General features: G+C 44.1%; 1 protein-coding gene across 2 annotated transcripts in view; it reads left to right on the top strand.

Annotated features, from left to right (window-relative positions):
* The window catches only part of LOC137538708 (uncharacterized), a 39,214-nt gene that overhangs the window by 9,931 nt on the left and 7,262 nt on the right, over positions 1-22,021 (top strand). Inside the window, exons 2-10 of one of the 2 annotated variants that reach the window (XM_068261004.1) lie at positions 1,424-1,598; positions 6,235-6,390; positions 8,317-8,453; positions 12,295-12,434; positions 14,657-14,845; positions 15,817-15,906; positions 16,814-16,903; positions 18,215-18,337; positions 21,287-21,418. In XM_068261004.1, coding sequence (XP_068117105.1) covers positions 1,424-1,598; positions 6,235-6,390; positions 8,317-8,453; positions 12,295-12,434; positions 14,657-14,845; positions 15,817-15,906; positions 16,814-16,903; positions 18,215-18,337; positions 21,287-21,418 — 1,232 coding nt within the window. The remainder of the gene's footprint in view (positions 1-1,423; positions 1,599-6,234; positions 6,391-8,316; positions 8,454-12,294; positions 12,435-14,656; positions 14,846-15,816; positions 15,907-16,813; positions 16,904-18,214; positions 18,338-21,286; positions 21,419-22,021) is intronic. The other variant, XM_068261005.1, reaches the window with a different exon arrangement.

The following is a 22,021-nucleotide window of genomic DNA, read 5'->3' on the forward strand; positions in this document are numbered from 1 at the left end:
ACGTCTGCAGCAAAGGACTATGGTGGCACAAAGATACCTATAGACATCTGCTGCAGGTGGAAGTAGTTTTGTATTGGAGTATCTGAAATAAAAAAAATAAAAAAAAAATCCTGTCTGGGGAATACTTAGGTCGGGAGGGGGAAGCCTCCGGATCTAACGAGGCTTCCCCCGTCCTCCTCCGTCCCCAGTACCGGGACCACCTGAACTGCGGCGAGGTAAATATTTATCTACTGCGATCCTGTGCAGGCGCACTAGCTTCTCCTTGTTTGGGCTAAGGCAAAAATAGCCAAGCCGGATCGATCTGCTCTTCTGTGCAGGCGCAGTAGAGCGGATACGATCGAGTTCGGCTATTTCTGCCTTACCAGAATGAAGAGCCGCGCCTGCACCTGCGCTGGATTGCGTGAGGTAAATATCAGGGTTGTGGAGTCGGAGTCGGGGCAATTTTGGGTACCCGGAGTTGGAGTCGGTGATTTCATAAACGGAGTCTGAGTCGGATGATTTTTGTACAAAGTCCACAGCCCTGTTAAATATTAGACTAAAGGTGGCCACACATCATACAATTTTTTTAAATATCTGTTCAATTTAAGAATTGCAATCAATTTTTCTGACTGATTGTAACATTTCAAAAATCTGACCAATGTACCACACACCTATGTTAAATTTTTCCCCCAATTATGATAAAAATGATTGGAAACTCTAACAAAATTGCTAGGGTGTGTATATTAATAAATTGACAATCAAACCCACACCATACAATCTTTAGAAAGATTGAAGAAAAATATCTGGCAGTCCGGATCGATTAAAATTGAAGAAAACGGGAAATCCGATCGGATTTTTCAGTCGAATGAAAAAAAGCTTTCGATTTTTTCGGGAGATACGATCGTTTTTATCGAATTACTGTAAAATCTGATCATTTTATTGTATCGTGTGTGTGGCCACCTTAAGGAGTTGGAGTCGAGGAGTCGGAGCCATTTTGGGTACCTGGAGTTGGAGTCGTGGTTTCATAAACGGAGGAGTTGGAGTCGGAAGATTTTTGTACCGACTCCACAGCCCTGGTAAATATCCCCACTTGTCAAGCCGTCTTGTTGAGGAGGTTTCGGGGGAGCCAGCGCAGGATCTCCCAGGCTATTGAGGACGGGAAAGCCTCATTGGGACCCTGAGGCTTCCCCCTCCTGAGGTAAGTATTATCTAGATGTTGTGTTTTTTTCTCTTTAAAAAAAACAAAACCTTTATTTTATGCTAGGTAGTCACAATGAGATTCTCTGCAGATTTACTGTCCGATAGATTATTTCCAACATTTCCGATTGTTTTCCAATCAACTTTCCATGGAGGTGAACGGAAAAGTTTGCAAACCTGGTGTAGAGCAGTGATCTAGGACTGCCTGTACAGGAGTGTAACTTTTTTACAATTTTCTTCTCCTCAGAGGTGAGACAGACGATGACTCACTTTTGGGAGGAGCACTCTCGTGATGCAACCGTGGAGGAGATGATGCTGGATTCTAGTGCTAAGCTCATATCCAAGGAGGAGAAGCCTGAGATCATCTCATTGTTGCCATCCTTAGATGGATTAAACGTGTTGGAGCTTGGAGCTGGCATAGGGTAAGGAGCAACATATGACGTCAGTAAATGGGACGATGTGATTTTCTTTTTTTCTCTTTTTATGACAAGTAAGGATAATACACAAAAGAGAACATCACAACAAAATATATCAGAAGTAAACAGCTAGGCAAACTATATTGAGGCTTGATACCTGTGTTAGTAAACATTGACCAACGTATAGACAACATGCTCAACTATTGAGAACTCAGCCCATCAGGACCATAATGGCCACGGAAACTTCAAATGGCTATGAGTTCTGAAGTTTAACTGTAGACAGGGTGTAGAGCACGGTAGGCAAGTTAAATTCCTTTCTTCCATACTCTCAACCAGCCATGACTATATATACAATTTGAAGATCAGTCCATTTTAACCAAAAAAGGAGGAAAGTAGAGAGAGATGAGGGGCCGACTATTGTGTCCCTCTGCCAGCAGGCCCAGAAGAAGGAGAAAGGAAGACAGAGAAAAGAAAAGAAAGGTGGAGTAGAGGGAGATCCAGTACTAGATATCCAACCTATCTACTCCGCTAAAAGTAGATGAAAGTATATATGGGACCATAGAAAGTACACTGAACGCATTAGGGTATATGTGCTAAAGGTGCAAAAGGAATCTGTATATATATAAAAAAATGCCCCTGGGGGATACTCACACCTTCGGAAGGGGAAGCCTCTGGATCCTATCGAGGCTTCTCCGTCCCACGGTGGTCTCGCTAATGGTCCATGAATGGCGGCCATGTAAATCTTTACCTTCTCGGCTCCAGCAGGTGGCGCAGTTGCGGCTCTCGGGCTTGGAAATAGCCAATCCCAGTCAGGTCCGCTCTACCTGCGCAGTAGAGCCCACCCGATTGGGATTGGCTATTTCCGAGCCGAGAGCTGCAACAGCACCACCTGCTGGAGCCAGGGAAGGTAAATACTGCACAGCCTGACAAATTGTCAGCTGTGCATTGCGAGGGCCAGAGCAAGACCATTGTGGGAAGGAGGGGGAAGCCGCAATAGGATCCAAAGGCTTCCCCCTTCTAAGGCGAGTACCCCCCAGGGGCCCTTTTTTTTTTTTTTTTTTTTTTTTTTTACTACAGAGTCTCTTTAACCAATTAACCTTCCTGGACGTAAAAGTTATGTCCAGGAGGCCATGTGCCCCCCGTGGCCGATTGCGGGCACGCGCGCTCACGGCTCGCGGTTCGTTAGCCAGGCAATCAGTGAATCGGGCTATGGTGCCCGATCACTGATTCCTCTCCCCCGCAGAAAGAGCGACAGCTTCTCTCGGAAGCTTCGCTTTTTCTAGCTCTAGCGCCCCTCTAAGCGTACATGTAACGCTTAGAGCAGCCTTTCTCAACCTTTTTATCTTGGAGGAACCCTGTAAATAACTTTTGGATCTCAAGGAACCCCTGCAAACAATTTTTTTTTTTCTCGAGGAACCCTTACATTTATTTTTTTAGGAGGCATGATATTTAAGTAGGTTAGGCTGCTAATTTCACTATCTCCTATTACACTGCCACTCATTATACTGTCTCCTGACCCCCCAATTTAGTGCTTCTTGTTACAGTACCACCTATTATAGTGTGCTCTATTATACTTCCCCCACGATGGGGTAAAATGCCAAGGAACCCTGCAGAGTCCGCAAGGAACCCTGGGGTTCCAGGAGACCCTGGTTGAGAAAGCCTGGCTTAGAGTGACGTCACTAAACTCATGGCTGCCATCTTGTGGCCAAAAAGTAAAACTACACCTAAATGTAAAAAAATATAAAAATAATCATATATTTACATTTAAAAATGACAATTTACATCCCACCCTCCAAAAAATACCCACATAAAATGTTTAATAAAAAAAAAAATGTAAATATTTACCTAAGGGTCTAAACTTTGTAAATATCAAAGTAAAGATGAAATTTCCATTTTTTTTTTTAAATTATAAGCTTGTAAATAGTGATGGATGCAAAACGGAAAAAAATGCACCATTATTTCCAAATAAAATATTGTCGTCATACATTGTGATAGGGACATAATTTTAACGGAGTAATAACCGGGACATATGGGCAAATACAATACGTGGGTTTTAATTATGGAGGCATGCATTATTTTAAAACTAACTGCCGAAAACTGAGAAATAATGAATTTTTCAGTTTTTTTCTTATTCTTCCTGTTAAAATGCATTTACAGTAAAGTGGCTATTAGCAAAATGTACCCCCCAAAGAAAGCCTAATTGGTGGCGGAAAAAACAAGATATAGATCAGTTCATTGTGATAAGTAGTGATAAAGTTATAGGCTTATGAATGGGAAGTGAACATTGCTCGGATGCATAAAGTGAAAACGACTGAATGCGAAGTGGCTAAAGAGAGTCTGAAGCAAAAATAATTCTTGCTTTTTACCTGCTATTTAGTTTAGGCAAGATGAGGAGAGGTGAAACGCCACATTCTGGCAGCAAAAAGAGGGCTTTATACCCCCAAATCCCCAGGGCAAAATGCAGACCGCGCTTCCTGAAAGAGGCAGAGTTTTGCGCTGCAGCTCTACCTCTACTGGAGTCAATTGCCGCTGATTGCTGCCTCTCCCCGTCCCTCTGTCTTCCTTCACTGAGAGGGGCGGGGAGAGGCGGAGATCCGCACGCAGATTGACTTCAGTAGAGGCAGGGCTGCAGCGCTAAGCTCTGCCTTCCCGGGCAGCAAAATCCATGACTTTGAAAGACGTGGATGTTTGCCTCAGGATTTGGGGGTTATAAAGCCCTCACTTTGCCACAGGAATGTGGCGTTTCACCTCTCCTCATACTGCTTAAACTAAATGGCAGGTAAAAAGCAAGAATTATTTTCGCTTCAGACTGTCTTTAAAGAGAACCCGAGGCGGGGTTCTGGGAATGAAATCCCCATACAGAGGCTGGGTCTGTCTATAGAGCCCAGCCTCTGTTGCTATATAGATCGCCCCTAAGCTCCCCCTAAGCTCTGTAATGCCCCCATAAAACAGTCGCGCTGCTGACATGCAGCTTGTCAGAGCTCGCTGTGTTTACCTCACCTCTGTCTGTCTCGCCGCTCCCCGCCTCCTGCATCGCTGCGGTCCCCGCCCACGTCCCTTCACTCGCCGCTGATAGGAGGGAAGGGACGCGGGCGGGACCGGAGCGATGCAGGAGGCGGGGGAGCAGCCGAGACTTACAGAGGAGAGGTAAACACAGCCGCACAGGGCTGCTGTGAGTTATGGGGTATTGCAGAGCGCAGGGGGGGGGCTTAGGAGAGATCTACATAGCAACAGAGGCTGGGCTCTATAGACAGACCCAGCCTCTGTATGGGAATTTCATTCCCAGAACCCCGCCTCGGGTTCTCTTTAAAGGATATCTTAGCGTTGTTCAAAATGTAAAAACAGGAATGTGTAGGAAGGTCTCCTCATGCCCACCACTCCAACCCAACTCCTCCGTCACCCTCCATAATGTTCTAATGGCCCCCTGAAGCTACTTCCTGCCTGTGAGGGTCGGTGAGCAGTGTGCAGGCGCCTGGGATCATCCGGGGATAAATCGGGGTTATTCTGGGTGCTGTGGTGCCTCTATGTGGGCATACTAGGTTCTGTGATGCCCTTATGGTATGGGGTCATGCAGGGAGGTATGGTTCTTCTATGAGGGCATGCTGGGAGTTGTAGTGCCTGAATGGGAGGCCTGTGGGAGCATGGGAGGGGGTCCACTAGAAGGTCAGGGAATGCTATAGGGGAACTTCCAGATAACCTTGCAGCAGGCCAGCCTGCCCAGTAGAAAGCCAGACCAGCCAGCACAGAAGCCAATTAACTCTGCCTAGTTATGTTTAAATGACACTGCCTAGTGCTGTTAAGTTCATGTAAATTTGGCTCCACCCATGACCACACCCACATTCTGGTGCATGGCCACACCCATTTTCCAGCTGAAGTGCCCCGGATTTCTAAGGATCCTAGCAGCGCCCCTGTTTAGCACCTAGGCCATCTAAATTTACATATGCATTGCAACAATGTGGTTCATTAATTAACTTGCCCCCCCAACCAACTTCAATTTTACCTTTTATTTTTACATCTAAAAATTTAGCCGAGGGTCTTATTAGCCTACTTCCTAGGCCTGTCCGACTGCAGATAAGGACTGATAATAATTCTATTGCACACATTAGCAGAGAGCAAACAAGCATGTGTGTGTATGTGTGGTAGGTAGGTAGATAAAACACTGTGCTTCAAAGAGTTTACAGAAGTCCCAGAAGCTATCTTCACACCTTCCCCTGGATAAATAATGGGCAGCTAGAAGAGGGGACATGTCATTCCTATAGCTATTAGAAACCAGGAAAACAAAAGTGATTCTTAGTTCCCTTTTAAGGAGGCATGGAGGAAGTCTCAGGAATAGCCTCATATGTTATTATTGGTACAAGTGTTGCACAGAGCAGGAGGTTTTGTTACTAGTTTTAACAACTGCACTAATCCATTGACTTGCAGTAAACACTGACGCGCCTATCTACTACTAGAAGCACTGTGGAATGCTTATGGGTTATATGCACATAAAAAAGTAATCAAGCTGGTAAGTCACTATTAGTGGGATCTCCCCTTTGAACAGTCGCATATGAATTATGGTGCTTTTTTTTTGTTTTTTTTTTGTTTTACTGTTTGCAATAGCACAGTCTTTCCAAAGAACACAGTTTGTTTTTCTTTTGGACAGGCGTTTCACTGGGCATGTAGCCAAACTGGCTAACCACGTAACCGCAGTGGACTTTATGCAGAACTTTATTGACAAAAACCGTGAGGACAACGGTCATCGTGGAAACATCACCTTCATGCATGCTGATGTCACTCTGTTAGAGTTTCCTAATAACAGGTGAGCTGGACTAACATGTCCCCTATGGGGACTTATCAAAATCCCCCTGAGCTGGCAAGCACAAATTTGGAAAACCTTTTTTTTTTTTTTTTTTGAATCCTCTAGTATTACGTGACAAGGTTTATAACTTTTGCTTGGGTCAAATCAGTAATTAGTGGGGTTGATGAAAGGATGGTGAACTTGTTTTTGTATAAGGCTCCAAAATACATGGTGAGCTCCTTCCCCTCACAATTTTATTCCACATCAAAGTAGGGGTTTAAATGCGCCAGCATAGATCTTAGTGATCAAAATAACATCACATGTATTGCATCACGTAAAAGTGCACAGAGTCTCACAAGTTTCTTCTGGTTTAATATAACCTGAGTAACCTGTAGCTCCATAAGCAGAATTCAAAGGTTTGCCTGACACGTGGGTCACGGTTTAAAAAACGCCTCTTCAGAGGCATAAAGATAGAGACAAACAAATAAACTCTAGGTGAAACCAGTCCCAGAAATTCCGATGCTAGACCAGGAATCCTGAGTACTGGGTACATCCCTCCTCAGACCAAGGTGCAGCCACCGTATGAATGTAGTGGAGTTGATTTATGCCTCTGAAGAAGCTGCCTTTGACTGCGAAACATGTATCGGGCAACCTTTTGAATATTGCTTAAAGAGCTACATGTTACTCTACCTTTTTGACTAAACCTCACCTTGCTATTCTAAGGATTGTAGACATTTGTCACTGAAAGCACACCTGAAGTGAAAGAGATATGGAGGGTGCCATTTTAATTTCCTTTTAAACAATGCAGATTGGCTGGCTGTCCTGCTGATCCTCTGTCTATAACACTTTTAGGTATAGATGCTGAACAAGCATGCAGATCAGATGCTCTGAAGAATATCTGACTGGATAGCCGGATGCTTGTTTTACGTGGATGATTCAGACACTGATGCCAGAAAGATCAGCAGAAAGCCAGGCAATTGGTATTGTTTAAAAGCCTCCATATTCCTCTTGCTTCTGGTGTCCCTGACAGTATGATTTACTTCCAGATTTTAGGGTCTTAAACTAGTTCAATTTTTTCACAAGCTTTTAGGCCCTAAAAGCAGGAAAAAAGTCATAACGCTAGATAGATCTCCGGGAACCCTACATATAACTTACCTCTCCTGGATCCAGAGTCGCAATTCTCCCACCGTCCACTGGGTGGCACGCTACCCCTATAGTGGGATCTCCGTCTGTCGCCATGTGACAAATGGCGATCTCACCAGAGGGATCGAAAGCCTCAGAGAACCGGAGGAATGGCTGCCAGCGTTTGGATCCCGGGGGAGGTGCGTTACAAACATGCAGGCTCTGGCTCAGGCTTGTCTGAGTCTCTTCTGTCCTCTAGCGATTTCCAGTTCAGGAGACTTAGTAAATAAACCCCTTAGGCCCAGTGCACACCAAAAACCTCTAGCAGATCTGCAAAATGCTAGAGGTTTTTGAAGCAGATTTCAGAGCGATTCTAGGCATGTTTAGAGACGTTTTCTAAACATGCCTAGCGTTTTTTGGTGCGTTTTTGTGTAGCAGATTACAAATATTGTAACAGTAAAGCTGTTACTGAACAGCTGTAACAAAAACGCCTGGAAAACCGCTCTGATCTAGCATTTTTCAGAGCGGTTTTCCACTTTCCTATACTTTAACTTTGAGGCAGAAACGCCTCAAATCTAAAAAATGCTACAGCCCCCGAGTTTGCGTTTGTGGAAAAAACGAACCGCTCTGGTGTGCACCATCCCATTCACTTTCATTAGCCAAGCGGTTTTCCCCCTGCAAGCGTTTAAAAAAAAACGCTTCAGAACCGCTCTGGTGTGCACCAGCCCTTAGTGAGTTCTTTCACGTGTTGCTCCATTTCTTGTTGATCAAGATAATAACAGAAGTAGCAGAGTAACTCAGTGATCTTTGTTCCCTCTTTCTCAGCTATGACTTCATCTTCTCTAATTGGCTGTTCATGTACCTGACGGATGTTGAGTTGGTGGCACTGACGCAGAAGATGTTGGGATGGCTGAAGCCCGGAGGCTTTCTCTTCTTCAGGGAATCCTGCTTTTTTCAGTCTGGTGGGCATCTGCTTCAAGATAAATTACATAAATACTACCTGTATTCTGTTATAGCTTGACCACCCCACACTTCTGTGAAATGTATATAATCTTGGCCTTAGGCCAAGATTAAAAATGTGGTGCTCTGTGGTATATGTCAGTATTTTTATACCTTATTCCATTCTTATAGTTAGTAAATTGTTACACCACAAAACTTTAACCCTAAAACATACGGTATTAATAATATAGGGAAGGAGGCGACACTCCCTCCCTCCCCCCCCCCCCCCCCCCAAAAAAAAAAAAAAAACAACTGTGTAAAATCTATCTATCTAATATAAAAAAAATAAAAATAAAAAAATAAAAAATTGTATGTGTGTCTGTGTGTGTGTATGTATATATGTATATGTATATATGTATATATATGTATATATATATATATATATATATATATATATATGTATATATATATATATATATATATATATATATGTATGTATATATATATATATATATATATATATATATATATATATATATATATATATATATATATATATATATATATATATATATATATATATAATATTCTCATCTGTGAACAGTACTTACCCTCAGCATTATGCTGAAGAGGAATCAATTTAATGGTAGCTATGCCAAGACTACACATTTTGCAGGGTATACCCGCTTCCTCAGACCAGTACAGTATCTATAAGCTGAGCTTATAGATACTGTACTGATACTGTACTGTACCAAAGCTCCCTCTCCCCCCGCGTGTCACCAAAAAATTATCGTAATGCGGCAGCATTTCACCAGAAAATAATCGTAATGCAGCAATGTTTCACCTGAAAATAATCATAATGCGGCAGCGTTTCACCAGAAATCACTTATTGTGCCAGCATTTCACCAGAAAAATAAACGAAAATGCGGCAGCGTTTCACCAGATGGTACGCAATGCGGGTAGCGTTTCACCAGAAAATACACATAGGCAGGGCTCCACTTTTATGAAGCACAAGGGGGGACAGAAGGAGGCGCACAGGGGGACAGAAGGAGGCACAATGGGGGCAAAAAAAGCCACGGTGGGGGACAGAATGAGACACAAAGGAGGACAGAAGGAGGCACAGGAGGAGAGAAGGAGGTACACAGAGAGGCAGCGGGATGTACAGGGGGTCAGAATAAGGCATGAGAGCCAGAAGGAGGCACATGGGGGCAGAAGGAGGCACATGGGGGCAGAAGGAGGCACACGGGGACAGAAGGTGGAACAATGGGAGACCAATTGAGGCACAGGGGGACTGAAGAAGGCACACTGGACAGAAGGAGGCACAAAGGGGCAGTAGGAGGCACAGGGAGACAGTAGGAGGCACAGGGGGACAGAGGTGGCACATGGGGACTGATAAGGCAAAGGGAGACAGAATGAGGCACAAAGGGAGACAGGAGGCAGAGTGGGACAGAAGAAGGAACAGGGGGGCAGAAGTAGTGCAAGGGGACATAAGGAGGCACAGGGGGACAGAATGAGGCACAAAGGGGCACAGAAGGAGGCAGAGGTGGCACAGGGGGACTGAAGGAGGCACAAAAGGGAGACAGGAGGCATAAAGGGAGACAGAAGGACAAACAGGGGGTCAGACATGGCACAAGGGACCGAAGGAGGCACAAGGAGACAGGAGGCAAAAAAGGGCAGAAGGCGGCACAAAGGGGGAAAAAGGATGCACAGAGGGACACAGTGGCAGCTGCCTGCAACTTGCGCTAAGCAGATGCAGCAGAAGCAAGTAATCGCACCCATGGGGCAGGGCTTAGTCAGGCGGATAGGCTTCATTCAGGGGGTGGGGCTTAATCCAGCAACATGGCTCCCCCAGGACCAGTGGCACCCTAGGCAATGGCCTGTACTGCCTATGTCTAGAGGTGGCCCTGCTCTTTCCCTATGTAGTTTCCACCCACTGAGGGGCTGTTAGTTTGAGATGAGTGAAATGGGTACTATCCAAGCTCTTTTGGTGGTTTTATTCTCAAGTGCTTCACCTAAGTACCCTTCTTCTATACATAATTTTTCTTACACTATACAGGAATCCTGTCCATCTCAAAACTAACTTGATGCAGGTTTTGGTCACTTCTTCAGAGGCCTGTGATGAACAATATTTCATGCACTTGCTGGATGAGCACATGCTGTGTGCTGTTACTGTATGTTTTAGGTTTAGGACCGTATATCTTGCAGTAAGAGAATTCTACTAATCATAAAAATAAAATATTTTTTTTTCTATATGACACGGATTCATAACCTTATCTTTATGGTTTCTTTTTGTGTAATACGCCATGAAAAAGTCTATTATTTATTATTATTATTTATTTTTTTTTCCCCATCTTGGAAAGCGTAAATTTAACAGCGTAATGGCCAAATTGCCAAGTGCTGGTGCCCAAATGTACAGCAGCCAATCCAGAATGTTTGCATTGTTTGGACATTAAAGGGAATTTAAAGTGTACCTGAAGTAACATAACATTTTTTTTTTTTATTTTTTTTTCCAATAGATTTCATACTGAAATCTAATGGAAATCTGTTCCTAGTAAAAAATGTTCCTAAACACATCCGATCAGAAAATCTATCTGATGATCTATCTGCTGCTAATCTAACGAGTGTATGGCCACCTTTACTTTTTCAAACAAATTATCATCCAACTTGTCGTGTGTGTATGCGCTGTCGAGCAACTAATGACAGCTGGTTTGCCCGATCCCCTCTTGAATCTGTTGGACCAACTGTCATTCAAACGACTGTTAGGTCAGTACATGTGTACAAATGACTTTTAGTCGTTTGTCCAAATAGACGTTCAAACAAGTCGTTTGATCAGGCATTTAATCTAGTCCAGTGATCTGCAAACTTGGCTCTCCAGCTGTTAGGATTAGGAAGCTACAAGTCCCACAATGCATTGCAGGAGTCTGGCAGTCACAGTCCTGATTCATAAAGGCAAATGCATTGTGGGACTTGTAGTTACTTAATTAAGGACCAGGGGATTTTCTTCTGATCGGTGCTGCGTGGACTCTCCAGCCCGCAGCACCGATCAGGAAATAGCCAGGGCGATCAGACTTACCCCCTTTTTTTCCCCACTAGGGGGATGTACTCCTGGGGGGGTCTGATCGCCGCCGGCTTGCTGAGCTTTGCGGGGGGGGGCTCTTCAAAGCCCCCCTCCGCAGCGTTTTCGGCGCTCCCTCCCTCCCTCTCCCTCCCCCTGTGAGCAGCGCAGGACGGATATCCGTCCTGCACATTGTAGGATAGGCTTCAGCCTATCAAATGACGGCGATCCCCGGCCAATCAGAGGCCGGGGATCGCTGATCTGCTCTACGGCGCTGCTGCGCAGCAGCGCCGTATGATGTAAACAGCTGGGATTTCTTCCTCGCGTGTTTACATTTTGCCGGCGAGCCGCGATCGGTGGCTCTCCGGCTGTTCACGGAGACACCCTCCGTGAACTGACATGGAAAGGCCGCTCGATCGACTGGCCGTTTCCATGGTAACCCACTTAAGACCTGCTGACGCCTATGGGCGTTAGCTGGTCCTTAAGTGGTTAATAGCTGGAGAGCCAAGTTTGCAGATCACTGATCTAGTCCATTGTTCTATTCAGTCCATTGTCAATTATCATGTAAATTAACATATCAGCCGCTTTGTTGGTCGGTGTGTACATGACGTCTGAACGACTTGTTTGCACTTCAAGTCGTCTAAACGATAAGGCGTAAAGTTGGATGTGTGTACCCACCTTAATCCTACTAAGATATTATCTCAAGTCCTTTTTGTTATCTATGCAAAAGAGCTTGTCAAATTCAGACCAGTTTCCTGAAAAGTTATTAGAAGCTGATAAGTGAAAATTAATATTAGTTTCATTTTCAGGAGACTGTGAGCGAACCTTCAACCCCACGGTGTACCGTACCCCAGCTCAATACAACCATCTTCTGACATCAGTCACCTCACAAGCTGGAGATAATGGTTTGGAGATTGTGATGTCAAAGTCAGTGCAGACTTATATTAAGGTGAGCAAACCTTTTACTCTCCTATTCTCACCACACCCGTCATTTACACGCCTCTCAGAACACCCTTTGCCTCAGGCCACTCATACACGTTACATAACGGCTGCTTGATCTGGATGGTTTGAGTGATGGCATTATATCTAGGAGACAGGTGGATGATTTTTCAGAAGACTGCTCTGTCAGGAGAGGTGAAAGCAAACCCTCATCAGTTATGCATTGGAGAATTGAGGCCTTTCACTGGCTCTGTGAAAATTGTTGATCTTTCTGTACATTGAGCAGTTGACGTATGGTTGCTTGGCATAGGTGTGACTTTTCCTTGTTTGTGATTTATATGGTACTGTAATACAAAAGATTTGCTGTGGTCTGTTTCTCAAGAACCTCTCCAAGACAACCTACAATACAACTTCATCAGCTGATTGATGATCTGCTGCTGTTAGCTGCAGTGCTGGTTATTTCACAAGCTTGCATAAGATATAAATGTGTAGAATGATTGTTGACAGACCTTGCTAAGGTCTTTATACACTTTTATGCTGGGCATACACTGAGCGTTTTTTCCCTTATCAATCGAGCCGCTGATAGCTCGATTGATAATATGCGACAGGTCCGATGCCCTGCCGGATAGATTCCTCGCGGGCGGCGTTTTGAGCGGAAGATAAGGAGCGCCCGCGGTGTTCGATCCGGCCGCCCGCAGGGACGCGGCGGGAGTCGATCCGGCGGCTTATCGAGCCGCCGGGTCGACTCGTCTGTGCCCAGTATTAGACTTTGATGTTCTAAATTAGGTATTGAACACATTAGGTACTGGCCACCAATTGGGCCTCTGAGTAACCATTGCCTTAATTAATCAAATTCTGGCCAATGGTAGTTGTGGTGCTAAGCCATGTGGAATGGTTGTTATTATTTACACCTATTGTAAAAAAAAAAAAAAGTCTAAACATGTGGAGTGCACTTTGGAAAATGTTGGGGCAAACGTTATACTTCTCTCTTTCACTGCTTAAAGACACTTCTTCATTCTTCTGTCATCTCCTTCACCATCCAATGGCACTATGGTCATATGACTGTCACATGACCATAGTGTAGTCAAATGGAGAAGACTGCAGTGCAGTGGCTCAATGAAAAGAAGGCTTTGGGGGGGGGGGAGGTGAGGGGGGCCTCAGAGGAGCAGAGATGGGGGGATGAGGGGGGCCTCACCTCAGAAGTAGAGGGGGGGGGGGGCCACAGGAGCAAGTCAGGTCCTTACAGTGCCTGATTTGGGCACTGGCATAGACCGTAATATTAACGGCTAAAGTGGCGCAAGGGTGGTTCCCAAAAAATAATTACTGTGTCCAAAAGGAAAAATTAGCCAGTCAGTGGGAAAATTTATTTTAGATTACCTATCCCAAATAACCACCACGGGAACATGCCTACATCCAGAGGAGGGGGGGGGGGGTTGTCAGAGATGAGGGGTCTCAGGAGCAGAGGTGAGGGGCCTCGGTAGATCGGAGATGAGGGGTATCTCTGAGGAGCAGAGGTGGGGCCCCAGAGGAACGGAGATGAAGGTGGGTGTGGAGGAGCGTAAACGGGGGGCCTCAGAAGAGTAGAGATGCGGGCCCTCGGATGGGGGGGGGGGGGGGGGTTGGAGGTGCGGAGTTGGGGGGCCTCGGAGGAGGGGAGATGGGGGGGGTGGGGGGCTTGGAGGAGGCGAGATAAGGGGGGGCTCAGTGGAGCGGAAATGAGAAGGGACCTTGGGGAGTGGAGAGCTGGCAGACAGGGATATTTGACGGGCAAATAATTTGTGTAAGGGTTGTTTTTAGGAACTCATTTTTAACTATCTGTCCAGTTCCTTTTACAGCAGTAATGCTGATTTGTAGCATTACCATTCACTTTTGTTTGGTGCGTCATCAGTACAAGTAGGAGGCCTCTCTACATATTTTGCAGTGATGATTCTAGAAGGCCATACTACAGTACATAGCAGGTGATATCCGATTGGCTGATGCTGACAACACCTCTTATTTACTTTACATCAGTTTTTGTAAATTATTTCCACTGTGCTGTACGGCACGTAGAAGTTCAGCAGACTAAACTTTGTTCTCTGACAGGCCCCTATCATACGCTAATGTGGGTACATTTTCCATTACAAGTTTCTAAGTAAAAACTATTTATTTGTTGTAGATCGAATATTGTCACTTCCTGGTTTAATTCTCCTAATTTATGTTATGTTCATGTTCTGTATTTTCTTGTGTTTCCAGATAAAGAAGAATCAGAACCAGGTCTGCTGGCTGATGGAGAAGGTCGCTCGGGCACCAGATGGTCACCAGGGTTACGTGACGTTTCAGCAGTTCCTGGATAACCAGCAGTATTCTCGCCGAGGCATCCTGAGATATGAGAAGATATTTGGGGAGGGCTTTGTGAGCACTGGAGGACTGGAAACCACTAAGGTAACTTTGGGAGGGTAGATGGAATGGTTTGTGCAGGGACAGAACTACAAATCATGAGGAATCGCCAATGTTCACACCCCTCTCCACGCTTCCACTTGGTGACATCCACAGCCTTGGGATCCGTAAGTCAGGGGTCATGTGACAAGTGTGTACCGTCTCCTGTACTTCTGTACCCCAAAGTGGCATCCCCCTGTGCCCTGTGTCTCCTTCCATCCATTCCCTTGTCTCCTTCTGTCCCCCTTGTACCTTGTGCCTCCTTTATCCCTCTGTCTCACCCCTGTGACTCCCCCTCCCAGGCAGCACAGTGGTTTAGTGGATAGCATTCTTGCCTTGCAGCGCTGGATCCCCGGGTCCATGTCCCAGCAGGCGTACTATCTGCACAGGGTTTATTTGTTCTCCCCATGTCTGCATGGGTTTCCTCTGGGCGTTACGGTTTCCTCCCATGTCCCAAAAAACATACAAATAAGTTAATTGCCTTCCACCTAAGAAACCAAAATGACCCTAGACTACGATGGACATATGGTTTTTGTAGAGCTTAGATTGTAAGGGACAGCTAGTAACAAGACCTATACTGTGTAGAGCGCTGCAGAAGATGTCAGCGCTATATAAATGCTAATTAATTATATTCTCCTGATGTTTGCCTCACATTATGGACCACATTTTTGTGGTCCATTAAGCTCCATTTTCTGTTGATTGTGCTTACTTGCTTTTCCCCCTTCCCAGATAAGAAATGCTCAATATCATTGTAAAATATTCTAGTTTGAAAATATCATTTGCACTATTTTGCCAACAGTTGCTTTTGTAACAGCTGCACAGATAATTGATGGTTTATCAGATCCTTCTCAGATCTGTTCTGTGTGAGGCCGGCAACTCTACACTGGGTCTTCAGTAGAGATCTGAATGTGTATGAGCAGAGCTCCTTCAGTCAGTGTAATTTCCTCCATGACTTTGTTTTTGTCACTTTCTCCTAGGAGTTTATCTCTATGCTAAACCTGCACCCTGGTCAGCGAGTCATTGATGTTGGCTGTGGCATCGGTGGAGGAGACTTCTATATGGCCAAGGTAGGTCTTTGTTGTGAATGTAAGTGTGCCCTTATTGCAGCATGATAAAGCATCACTACTGTGTACCGCCCAGCGTGGGCATTGAAGCGGTCTGCTGAACTGGGAAATGCATCTTTGTGTTTGGTATGCAGCGAGTGAGTATTTTTAAGATTATTTTTATTTTAGAGAACCTAATGTGAGAGGAATACAGAAGCTGCATTCATGACAGAAGTTATGGAAACAACGTAAATCATTGCACAGTTTGGGTAAAGTGCAGTTGTTTACCAGGGTGTAGTGAATAAATCCGTGTCACATGTAGCTTCAGATACCCTTTAGGCTGGTTTCACACCTGGCTAGTGAATTTGCAGTGCAATGCTCCTCTCCATCACACTGCAACGTACAAATCACCCTTCATATGACCCTGCAGCAGAGTGCGCCGACTGGGTCATTTTTATAGCGCCCAACGTCCTTCGCCGCCCCTTGCCCAGTGATGTACGTCCTGTCCAACAGGAACAGTCACTGGGATTCCCGGGTTCCCCGTCGTATTTGCAGCATTCCGAACATGCGCGTTGCACCGCCGCCAACAAATTTTTCAATTTTTGCATTGCCAATTGGCCTCCATGCATTCTGCTGTGCCGCCGCAGAAGTCCAACGTTAATGTGTTTACTTTGCCAAGGGTCAACGGACGATCGGGAACACGGTGCGCTATGCTATATAGCCATATCGCACTGCAGCTAATGGAAACAGGCCCCAAGTGTACCAAGCCCCACAGACTTTCCTTACTGTTGTGTAAGCCTGCTTACAGAAAGGGCAACACAATGAAACCAGCCTGGTGTAAAAGGGGCCGTAATGATTTGTACTTTGAATAGATGTGAAATGTTTCAGTTTTGATGACGTGCGTAACTCTTCTCCTTTCCTCCCTATGAAGACGTTTGGGGTGGAAGTCCTTGGTATGGACCTGTCGTCTAACATGGTAGAAATAGCCATGGAGAGAGCCATAGACGAGAAGCTTCCTCTGGTGAGCATTTGAATTGGCCATGGAGGCAGATTAAACATCGGTAAAGGTCACATGCGAAAAGTTTGCCATTGCTTCTGCACGCTGTGTGGATGTTGCACAAATGGCACTCAATGCTTCGCTAATATTTGTCTTTGCCTGAGGAAGTGAATTTTAAATGGTCACGAAACGCATAGCAAATTAAGTTTTTTTTTTTTTTTTTAAATAAATGCTGTGTCCTCTTGAGGAAAGCCACCTCCTAATTGTGTTTTTTTTTATTTATTTTAATGTATTTTATTGTTCCTGGGTGTCTCTATCCTCCATTGTATCTCTTACCCTCCTTTTAAAGGCCGGATATTCGACAACTCTGCGAAGTTGGTGGGTTGATTCCCTATTTTCAAAATACTGACTGATGTGTACAGTGAGACCCCTGTAGCTGAGTGGAGATGGTTTTTCTAAACCGGCATTAAGCATTAGGGCTCTTTTGCAGTGTGAAACGCGCTGTGATGCGATCGTGTTTCAGACTAATTTCCACTAATGCGCTTGAGCTACTATACTCAAATATTAAGAGTTTAATCGCATCCAAAATGCGGCAGGATGACGATTGCACTCGGGACAAAAGCGTAACGCAATTGGATCACACTAATGGAAATGGCCACTGCTGTTTCCTTTAGTTTTAACTGTACCCTGCGTTTTTGTGATCGGAAGCAGATCGTGAAACACAGGGTAGTGGAAAATGGCCCTTACTGGTTGGTTGCCCTATAGAGCAACCCTATTTTGTGCGCACCATTCTTTGTTCATCCTGCACCTACTGTACTTTATCCTAATTTACTGTGCCATCTGGGCTCCCACTGTCTCTGTTAGCTTAAGGTACCGATCCCTTGTGCAGCCTTGCTGTGTGCGTAGGTTAATTTTAGCAATGTTTGGTGAATGTGCCCCATGGTGAGGAGCTTCACATTTCGTGGCAGTGTATAAATCGTCTACAGTGAAGCTGTTTACACACAGATGAAACTTCACAAATCCGGCAGATAATGACCGCCTTGTCTGCTGACCATCCAGCCTGTGTACAGCACAGCCGTCCCCGCTCACCTGAGTGAGCTCTAGCCAAGACCAAAGTTTTCACACTTGCGCTGCCCCATTCGGCCTCTGCCTTCTCCTCCTTTGCATAGCATCAGAGCACATCGCTAGCCTGTAGGCTAGCGATGCTTCTGTACAGCATCAGCCCTGCATTTGGGTCCAGATCCTTGCCAGGTGACATGTGTGTGTGAGGTTTTACAGAAGTTTCTAGGTTTTTGTTTGGTTAAAGTTAATTTTTTGTTGTCTTTTTAAAAAAAGGTACAATTTGAAATTGGAGATGCCACACGACGGACCTTCCCAGATGGCACATTTGATGTGGTGTACAGTCGGGATACCATTCTACACATTAATGACAAGGGTGCCCTCTTCAGGAGATTCTTTGTAAGTCAAGAAGACTAACTACTACTATACTAAGCAATAGCGTAATACTAATGGAAAACCTCAAAGTGCAAAAAGTCCTTATCCAGTTATATCCCTTATAGAAATGATTCTTTCATTAGTTTCTTCCTTAATTATAATTTGCTTTGCAAGATATCTAAAAACATAATTTTGCTACTGAAAACACATCCCATCCTATTTACTACTAAGTTTTTTTTCTCCTAGGTAATAGTTCACATATTATCGATAAATTGCCCTTTAAGCCGCAAGCAAGAAAATATCCAGAACAATTTTGACAGTACTTTTTCACCTTCTTTTTGTACTCTTTATTTTGTAGATTGCTGAAAAATTATTTTAACTACTTTGCTGCATGCCGTGCAGTATATTCACGGCCCTGCAAAATTGACAGGATGCACCAGGGCCGTGAATACAAGTCTGCAGCGGCATGCAGCCACTGCTCGCTCCCGTTCGCCTGCCCGCGCACTGCTGTTTAGAGGGGGAGTTAATGAATGGGACCTCCCTGATTCAATTAATACCGGCGTCTACGAGACGCCAGCATTCATTGTATCTTCATGTTGTTACACTGCTACGCATTACTTCTGATTCATGTGATTACTTACGTGAATCGGATATGACTGAGGACATCTTGTGGCCAAATAGTATATTGCACCAAATTTCATTTTTGCTTAATAAAAATCCCTACACTGACTGTTAATTTTAACTATTTCCCTCCCACACCCTCCCATAGTACCCAAACCTTTTTTTTTTATTTATAAAAGGGGGGGGGGGGGGAATGAACATAAAAAAATAAATATATATATATATATATATATATATATATATATATATATATATATATATATAATATATAGTTACCTTAGGGACTGAACTTTTTTTAAAATTTATGTCAAGGCGGTATATTATTTATTTTTAATTTATGGGCTTGTAATTAGTGATGGATGCAAAACTGAAAAAAATGCACCTAAAATATTGCCGCCATACATTGTACTTGGAGAATCTTTTAAGCGGGACAAACGGGCAAATAAAATGTGTGGCTTTTATCCACAGTATGTTTTATTTTAACACTATAATGGCCAAAAACTGAAAAATAATGCCCTTTTTTTTTCATTTTTTTTTTCTTATTATTCATGTTAAAATGCATTTAGGATAAAATAATTCTTGGCATACTGTAACTCCCAAAGAAAGCCTAATTGGTGGAGAAAAAAAAAGATATAGATCATTATGCTGTGATTAGTAGTCATTAAGTTATTGGTGAAAAAGGGAGGAGCGCTGACAGGTGAAACAAAAGATGAAAATTATCTCCTAAGAGAAAACTTAGATCAGGCACAGTGAGCTTACAGGACCTCTATAGCGAAAATAATAAGCAGTTAAAATCTGGCAGAACTAACATGTTTTGGACTACTCCATCTCCTCATGGGGGGATTCTCCCAGGGTTTCCAGTTTTCAAAAGCATTTCCTGAATGGCCGTTGCTAAGTCTACTGTCTGCAGTACAGGTTTTCTTCATCACTTATGACGTCCCAGATGGAGATGGATCACCTAATAGCCATAATATGACTGCTGATAATAACCTGGTGGGGGTGGAGATGGCAGCTGATCTGCCCTCTACAAATTGCACACAAGTTTTCTTAAGCCTGGTACACACTTTCAGTTATTATTGGCCAATCGATTAACAATTTTACCACCTCCATGTAGTATGAGGGTTTACCTACTGAATCTGCTCGTAGTATTCAGTATCTGTTGGCCCTCATACTACATGAAAGTGGTAAAATTGGTCAGTGATCGGCTAATCCTAATTGAAAGTGTGTACCAGGCTTAAAAAGGCACTCCAGGGAAAATAATGCAATTAAAAAAGTGCTTCATTTTTACATTAATTATGTATAAATGATTTACTCAGCGTTTTCCCATTGTAAAATCTTTTCTCTCCCTGATTTACATTCTGACATTTATCACATGGTGACCTTTTTACTGCTGGCAGGTGATGTCACTGGAAGTAGCTGCTGCTTGCTTTTTTGGCAGTTGGAAACAGCTGTAAACCGCTATTTCCCACAATGCAATGAGGTTCACAGACAGGAAACTGCCAGGACTATGATCCTCAGTTTCCTGTGGGAGGGGTTTCACCACAATATCAGCCATACAGATGATTCGCCGTGATCATCAGTTTATGAAAAGGAATAGATTTCTCATGTAAAAGGGAGTATCAGCTACTGATTGGGATGGTAGTTCAATTCTTGGTTACTGTTTCTCTTTAAGTCACCTACTGCCACTTGTCCTACCCAGTGATTAAAGTAATAACGGGAACCTGGTGAAAAGCTCTGCATGGCAAATTAATACTTTCATTTAATTGTTCCATTAAAATCAGGGCACAAATCACAAAACTAACAAATATAAGTACTGTTCCCCTGGCATTAGGGGTAGATTCCAAACCTTTTCTTGAGGTTCTGTGCAGGAGGTGAGAAAGTGGTTTTGATAAACCACTCTATCTTCACTAGAATTTGTTCAAAATATAGTCATATGCTGATACTCCAAATCACATTAGTACCTCCCCCCCTGTCAGTCTGGTTTAAACATTTGATTGTAATCCCTGCCTCCCTAAATAAAACTTTCTGATTAAAGTGCAGTGCTATCCAATTATAAACAAAACGGAACATGTTTCGCCCTACAATGAGGGGCTTTGTCAGGGTGATGTACATAAATCACAAAACACAGTTGAAGCTCATAGAATAGGATAGTATTCCATGGAATAAGGACAATGGCAACCTTTTTTTATAAAGACAGACCCACTTTTCACCTTTCCTTCAATAAAGTTTGTATGTAACTACAATTCATCTACACATAAATCTTTATACACTGCATGCAATCTATAGTAAACTTTTCATCTTGAGTCAGTGTCTTTTCTTCTTACTAGTTTTCCTGTTTTTGTTTTCTATTAGTCCTGGCTGAAGCCTGGAGGGAAGCTGCTGATCACGGACTACTGTTGTGGAGAGCAGCCCTGGTCTCCAGTGTTTGAGGAGTATGTGAAGCAGAGAGGCTATATTCTGTACACACCTGAGGAATATGGAAAGGTATTGTATCTGCAGTAACTTGAAAGCTAGCCATTTAGGGGTTACTGTAATTGCAGCCTGATGTAGCAAGTGATTGGTCAATCCCCGGCTGAAAATCAGTCAGTTAGTAACTGATATACTGCATAGTCCTTCAGTTTCAGTTAACGTGTACCCGAGGCAGATCCTAACAAAGTAGTATACTTACCTAGGAAGAGGGCAGCCTGTAGATCCTCCAGAGGCTTCCCAGTGTCTTCCTCACACCCACCATTGCCGCACGTAGACTCCCGGACAAGATCTTGTTGGATATATTATTGTGGCTATGCTCTCGCCATGTACGAGTATGGCCGTACTGTAGCTGCATGAGTACAGCGTGCCTGGGCAGTAAGTCTCCTGCGCATGTGTGGCCATAATGATGTGGGCATAGTACGGCTATGCTTGTGCATGAGGAGCGTGGCTGAGAACTTTCAGAGGGTCCCAGCCACGGTCGTTGGTCTGGAGTAGGACACGGGAAGCCTCTGGGAGATCCAGAGGCCTCTTTCTAGGCAAGTATGTTTTTGTTGTGATCTGCCTCGTACACACAGATCCAGACACTATCACTTGGGCAGCAACGCAGGCCAAGGCTGT

The sequence above is a fragment of the Hyperolius riggenbachi genome, chromosome 11, assembly GCF_040937935.1.
Source record: "Hyperolius riggenbachi isolate aHypRig1 chromosome 11, aHypRig1.pri, whole genome shotgun sequence".
NCBI lineage: Eukaryota > Metazoa > Chordata > Amphibia > Anura > Hyperoliidae > Hyperolius > Hyperolius riggenbachi.